Raw genomic sequence first — 7,457 nt, 5'->3', positions numbered from 1 at the left:
CTCCCTTCTGCCTCCCAAAGTGCTGGGGTTACAGGTGTGAGCCACCGCACCTGGCCTAGCAGTCTTACTTTTTACTTTAAATTATTCTATATGGTTTGAAAATTTTTTCATGATCATGCATTACTAGCTTTGGTTTTTGGTTTTTTTAATTACAAAAGTCAGACATGGTTATAATAAACATTAAAAACCATATAGAATAGATATAAAATAGGAAATGTGATCTCACTCCCCAAAGATAAATTCTGTTAATCATCCAGTATATATCCTTCTGGACTTATTTTTACTATGTAAACATAAACATACATACAACATATATTGTATATGTCTTTGTCCAAACATGGACTGTATGAAACATTCTGTTCAACAACATCTTTTTCAAAAGTACATTATGCTAGTACATATTTTCTCAAATTATTTATATATACATGTACAACAATAATAAACATACAATATGGATTTCCTTTATATGAATTAGAATATTCATTCTTATTCTCCTAACTTTCTATTGATAGGATTCTATTGATTGTCTCAAAAAAGGAAAAAAAAAAAGGTAGCACAACTTCCCCAAGTTTTTTTTTTCCCTCATTACAACCTCCCTTCCCAGGACAGCTTTAGTTAAATTCCCATGATGCTTTACTTCTGCAGATGTTTGGAGGCCATGATTAAGTACCTCACACTGTGGAAGAAAGAGGGGCAGGAGGAGCCCTATGTCAGCCTCACGAATTTTAATTTTTCACAAAAAATTGTTTTCTAATTACAAATTATGCCACAGTGAACATATTTATAAATGTCTGTGTACTTGAATGAGACTTTGTAGGATAAATTTATAGCAGTGGAATTGCTGGGTGAAAGGATATGTATGTTTAAAATTTTATTGTTATTGTCAAATAACTCTCCCCAAAAGATATATGAATTTATACTCTCACCAACAATACACAAATGTGCCTATTTCTGTTTCTTCATATCCTAAATGAAATATTATTTATTTGTATAATTATAAGATAATTGGCTTTCTTTGGTTATAAATGAAGCTGAGCATCTTTTTGTGTTTGGCCATTGTGTGTTCTGCAAATTGCTTGTTTACATATTTTACTCACTTCTTCTAGTGGGTTGTCTTTTTTATATTAATTTTTAGTAGCTATTTACTTATCCTTGTTATTAATCCTTTCTCTGCTGTGAATGAGTATGTATGCATATAGTTGTATAATTTTTTGCTTGGACATACACACATTTTAAATATGTATATACATATCCTACACGTAATATATGTGTTATATATTATCTACAATACATTTTGTAGTATCTTCGGGCATTCTGAAGTATTACATTTTTATGTATTCAAATTCTTTATTGCTTTTAGATTTTGTGCCTTTCTTACAAAGGCCTATCACATCCAGTAGAACAATTTACCCCAATTTTCTAAGTAGATTAATTTTCAAGATCAATTTTTTAATTCCTCCAACAAAAAACAAAGCAAAATAATAACAACAAAAGAAAAACCATTTCATTAAGCTTCTGACTGGGATTTGCATCAAATTACTTGGGTTATTTAGGGGCAATTTACATCTTTATAGGATTGATGGACTTCGTATTGTGAAATGATAAATCTCTCCATTTTATTAAATATTTTAAAGTGTACCTCAGTAAAATTGTATAGTTTTTTTCAGTAAAATTATATAGTTTTCTTGATGTGGGTCTTACATTTTTATAAGGCTTACATTCAGATGTTCTATCAGTTTTAAAATGACCTGATTTTCTAAGTACCAGGATAGTATCCAGGTAAAGTAAACCCACCTACCATACTTTTAGAAATAGAGTGATGATGGAGATGATGAAGAAGAATAGGAAGAAAAGGAGGAGGGGGAGGAGGAGAAAAAGGATAAGAAAGAAGAAGGGAAGGAGGAAGAAGAAGAAAGAAGAACACAGCTAAAAGTTAGTTACTAGGTTCTAGGCATTTCTGTAAGCCCTTTACATGTAAATGTTTATTTAATCTTTACAACAACCCTATGAGATAATTATGATTCTCATTTTACAAATGAAGAAACAGACACACTGAGAGTTTCAGTACATTTCCCCAAGGTCCCATAAGAAGCAGGTAGCAAACATTGGTTTGGAATTCAGGGTGTTTGCCTCTAGAACCTGTGTATTTTGTCCTCTTATGGCGTGAGTCTATTTGTAGGGACACAGACTGAAAATGTTTTTACATTTATCGGAAGCATCAGGATTTTTCCTTCTGTTACACCACTAATCAGTAAATGAGTTCTAATGTAAGACAAAGCATTGCCACACTTAGGTGGATATATGCTCTGACATTCCCACTTCTATAACGTGTATCAACTCTTGAGGATGGGACTGAGAATGGTTGAGAAAGCTGAGTCACCACCTCGAGAGTCTCCCATTCCAGTCTCTGAGATTCCAACACTCTACTTAAAACTGAAGAACTCAGAAACAGAGCTGTGCTTCTGTTTGGGTTTTCATGGAGGAAATCTTAAGTTTTCCTCCATGAAAAGTAAAAGATTAAGTTGACATCTCTATGGCCACTGTTTCCCTAGATCAAGTGTTTTAATAGGAATGGAAAGCTCCAGCTTTTCTTTTGGATGAGTATTCCTCAGCCCTCCCACTTCTCTTCAGAGCACTGGATTTTTCTTAGTAATCAGCATCCTTTGACATAAAGGAAGAAAAGGAAAGGGCCACCTGTGTCATCTATAGTTGAGGCTTAGACAGAACAGGTTAGAGAGCATCCTGGCTCTTTAGGGTCACTACTCTAACATATGATGCTATGGATGTCATGGGCGAGGCAACAGGATTTTGACATTTTTGAACCTCTCTGCTGCAAATTCAGAGATTCCTAACATGGAGGTAATGAATTGACATTGCTGATGACAAATATAAGCAACTCTGGAGTATCTCAGTGAATTGAGAACTGAGGCACATAGATATTCAATGACCTCCAAAAGTTCCTATACAGCTGAACCAAGGATTTCCCTTCCCCTCCCCTCCTCTCCCCTCTTTTCCCCTCCCCTCTTTGACAGAGTTTCACTCTTGTTGCCCAGGCTGCAGTGCAATGGTGTGATCTTGTCTCATGGCAACCCCCACCTTTCTGATTCAAGCAACTCTCCTGCCTCAGCCTCCTGAGTATCTGGGATTACAGGCATGCACCACCATGCTCAGCTCATTTTTGTATTTTTAGTAGAGAAGGGGTTTTACCACGTTGGTTATGTTGGTCTCGAACTCCTGACCTCAGGTGATCCACCCACCTCAGCCTCCCAAAGTTCTGAGATTATAAGTGTAAGTCAATGCCAAGGATTTCTAATTAGGTTTTTTTTTCTTTTTGAGAAAGAATCTCACTCTGTCACTCAGGCTGGAGTGCAGTGGGGCGGTCTCAACTCACTGCAACCTCCGCCTCCTGGGTTCAAGTGATTCTCATGCCTCAGCCTCCTGAGCAGCTGGGATTACAGGCATGCCACCATGCCTGGCTAATTTTTTTTTTCTTTTTGAGACAGAGTCTCACTCTGTTGCCCAGGCTGGAGTGCAACAATACAATCTTGGCCCAATGTAACCTCTGCCTCTCAGGTTCAAGCGATTCTCCTGCCTCAGCCTCTGGGGTAGCTGGGATTATAGGCACACACCACCGTGCCTGACTAATATTTGTATTTTTAGTAGAGATGGTGTTTCACCATGTTGGCCAGGCTGGTCTCAAACTCCTAACCTCATGTGATCCACCTGCCTTGGCCTCCCAATGTGCTGGGATTACAGGCATGAGTCACCTCGCCCAACCTAATTAGGCATTTTATGCACCTCTCTAATCTCAGAAGTCTTCATTAATTCCACAAACATTTATTGAGCACCTACTATGTTCCAGGTAATGTGTTAGGCTCTGGCATACAGCAGTGAACAAAATAGACATGGTCCTCTGTGCCTTCATGGAATTTTCAATACACATTTTGATATGTCACTGGAGTTAAGTGTTCTAGAAACACACGCAAACAATGTTAGTTCCTCAAAGAAGGTATACATCAAAGAAGGGACTTCTATTAGCAAGGGTATTCTCTATGAATCTCCTAAGACTGGATTTTTTTCAAATAGAGTTCTTTCTGCCTTATTCAATGTTTGCTCCGAAGCCTGCTTCATCAGCAAAGTCTGCCTGATACCTTTATATGTACACTTCTCATGTTAGTGACTTTTCAATGTTCTAAGACCCATGCATTTTAAGGAACTTTAGTTTGTATATTTATATAATTATTAAAGTGTTACAGTATATGTTCATCATGGGAAATTTAGAAAATAGGTGTAGAGAAAAAGATTTTTTGTTTTTTTGGTGATGGAGTCTCACTCTGTCACTGAGTGCAGTGGCGCAATCTCGGCTCACTGCAACCTCTGCCTCCCAGGTTCAAGCAATTCTGCCTCAGCCTCCTGAGTAGCTGGTACTACAGGTGCATGCTGCCACATCTGGCTAATTTTTTGTATTTTAGTAGAGACAGGGTTTCACTGTGTTGCCCAGGTTGGTCTTGAACCCCTGAGCTCAGGCAATCTGCCCCCTTTGGCCTCCCAAAGTGGATTATAGGCATGAGCCACTGTGCCCAGTGAGAAAAAGATTTCTAAAACTGATATCAAATTATCGCACACACTAAAAGATATTTTGATTCATTTTTTTCAATTATTTGTGCATCTATTTTGTTTTATTGTGTATATTCAAGGTGTACAATGTGATGTTTTGATGTATGTATATTGTGAAATGATTACCACAACCAAGCTAATTAACACTTTCATCACCTCACATAGTTACCATTTGTGTATGTATGTATGTGTGTGTGTATGTGTATGTGCAGTAAACCAAGATCCACTCTCTTTAACAATTTCAAGTACACAATACATTATTGTCAACTATAGTCATGATGTTGTACATTAGAGCTCTGAAACTTACTCATAAGTCTAAGTTTGCAGCCTTTGATCAAAATCCTTCCATTTCCCTAAACCCCTATCCCCTGGTAACCACCTATTCTACTCTGTTTATAGGAGTTCGACTTTTTTAGATTCCACATATAAGTAAGAAAATGCAGTATTTTTCTTTCGGTGCCTAGCTCATTTCCCTTAACATAATGTCCTTTAGGTTCATCTGTGTTGTCACAGATGGTGGGGTTTTCTTCATTTTATGGTTGAATAATAATCTGTTGTGTATATATACACACATGTCAGATTTTCTTTATCCATTTGTCTGTCAACAGATACTAAGTTTGTTTCTATATCTTGGCCATTGAGAATAATACTACAATGAACATGGGAGTGCAGATATCTCTTTGAGATACTGATTTCCTTTAGGTATACACCCAGCAGTAAGGTTATTTGATCATATGGCAGTTCTGTTTTTAATTTTTTTGGAGAACCTCCATACTGTTTTCTATAATGGCTATATCAATTTATGTTCCCAAAACAGTATACAAGCGTCCTTTTTCTCACATCCTCGCCAACATTTTTTTTTTAATAATATCTATTCTAACAGGTGCAAGATGATATCTCATTGTGCTTTTGATTTTCATTTTTGTGATGATTAGTGATGTTGAACACCTTTTCATATACCTGTTGGCCATTTATATGCCACCTTTGGAAAAAGTCTATTCAAATTCATGCTATTTTTTTTTATATAGCTGTAATCATATGTTCATTTGCTCTTCACTGGAGCTCTCAAGTCTCACCTATCATCTCTCTGGACCTCTGGGTTATAAGTATAGCCTTCATCACTAACATTAACTGATTGCGTTTTTGTTTTTTTAACAGTTGTGCTAATGGTCTTTTCCCTGGTATCAGTCACCTATGGGGCTACCCTTTGCAATATGTTGGCTATCCAGATCAAGTATGATGACTACAAGATTCGCCTTGGGCCACTAGAAGTCCTCTGCATCACCATCTGGCGGACATTGGAGATCACTTCCCGCCTCCTGATTCTGGTGCTCTTCTCAGCCACTTTGAAATTGAAGGCTGTGCCCTTCCTAGTGCTCAACTTCCTGATCATCCTCTTTGAGCCTTGGATTAAGTTCTGGAGGAGTGGTGCCCAGATGCCCAATAACATTGAGAAAAACTTCAGCCGGGTCGGCACTCTGGTGGTGCTGATTTCAATCACCATCCTCTATGCTGGCATCAACTTCTCTTGCTGGTCAGCTTTGCAGTTGAGGTTGGCAGACAGAGATCTCATCGACAAAGGGCAGAACTGGGGACATATGGTCCTGCACTATAGTGTGAGGTTGGTAGAGAATGTGATCATGGTTTTGGTTTTTAAGTTCTTTGGAGTGAAAGTGTTACTGAATTACTGTCATTCTATGATTGCCTTGCAGCTCATTATTGCTTATCTGATTTCCATTGGCTTCATGCTCCTTTTCTTCCAGTACTTGCATCCATTGCGCTCACTCTTCACCCATAATGTAGTGGACTACCTCCACTGTGTCTGCTGCCACCAGCACCCTCGGACCAGGGTTGAGAACACAGAGCCACCCTTTGAGGCTGAAGCAAGGCAAAGTGTTGTTTGATTCTATTTTCTGGGTGTTTTAGGATGGGCTGGGAGTTGCCAAGAGCAACTATGAAATTGAAGGAATGGATGAGGCTAATGGGTGAGATACCCATCAAAGCATTGTCTTGACTTTTCTGTTAAGCCTATCAGAAGAAAGAGCAACTCCCAATTAGGTTTTATTTTCTTAAGAGTTGCCACTATGTTTGGACACAGGAGGTATCCACTATATAGTTGGAAGGGTGAGAAATACCCATTCATACCCTTCTTACCAGGTCAATTGGAATAACTTGCCTTCAAGCACTTTAGGCTTTCTAAAGCAACCTTCTCGCTCTGCTCATTTGCTTGATGCATTTCTGAGCTTTCCTGGGCTGAGTTGAAGTCCCAGAGTCTCACTAGAATATATCCTGACTGATCAGAAGATATGACAGTTTACCAGTTAAGAGTACCTCCCAGGTAACAGTCTGACTGATGTGGAACCTGCAACTGTCAGTGTGGCTGGAGTCTTTTTAATTCCAATGAGAAGCTCTGTCTGAGAAGAAAATCTCCACTAAAAGAATTGCTCCCCAAACAAATTAGTTCTCTGTTAGGATTTTACTAGTGGTCATTCAGCAGAGGCACTTCATAGGCACACTCTGAGGAGAAAGTGCAGAGTAGGATTCCTTCAGGGCATAAGCCAAAATGACTCTTTTTCTCAGGAACCTGCATGGGCCTCCAGCTTGTCTAGTGGAATCCTTGAGTGAAACCTCTCACTTAAACTGCCTCATGAGCAGAGATTTCCTCCAACCCAGCTTTTCAGTGCTCTTGGTATTTTAGTACTTGATGTGGACCTCAGAGAAGTTGAACTGTAATTGACAATGTTTCTCATGTGTGGAAGAAATGAAGACTGCTTTGTGTCTACTGTTATCCTGAGTATTTCATTTGTGTGTGTGTGTGTGTGTGTGTGTGTGTGTGTGTG

The 7,457-nt window shown here is 38.5% G+C and overlaps 1 protein-coding gene across 1 annotated transcript in view; it reads left to right on the top strand.

The window, feature by feature from the left end:
- The window catches only part of XKRX (XK related X-linked), a 16,641-nt gene extending 9,242 nt beyond the window's left edge, over positions 1-7,399 (top strand). The window contains exon 3 of the mRNA XM_032257787.1: positions 5,776-7,399. Coding sequence (XP_032113678.1) covers positions 5,776-6,521 — 746 coding nt within the window. The 3' untranslated portion in view covers positions 6,522-7,399. The remainder of the gene's footprint in view (positions 1-5,775) is intronic.
- The last annotated feature ends 58 nt before the right edge of the window (positions 7,400-7,457 follow it).

This window comes from Sapajus apella, unplaced genomic scaffold (genome assembly GCF_009761245.1).
Source record: "Sapajus apella isolate SASKATOON/1434 unplaced genomic scaffold, GSC_monkey_1.0 scaffold98, whole genome shotgun sequence".
In the NCBI taxonomy this organism is placed as follows: Eukaryota; Metazoa; Chordata; class Mammalia; order Primates; family Cebidae; genus Sapajus; species Sapajus apella.
The sequence above is the reverse complement of the archived record's forward strand: the minus strand, read 5'-3'. Positions and strand labels throughout refer to the sequence as shown.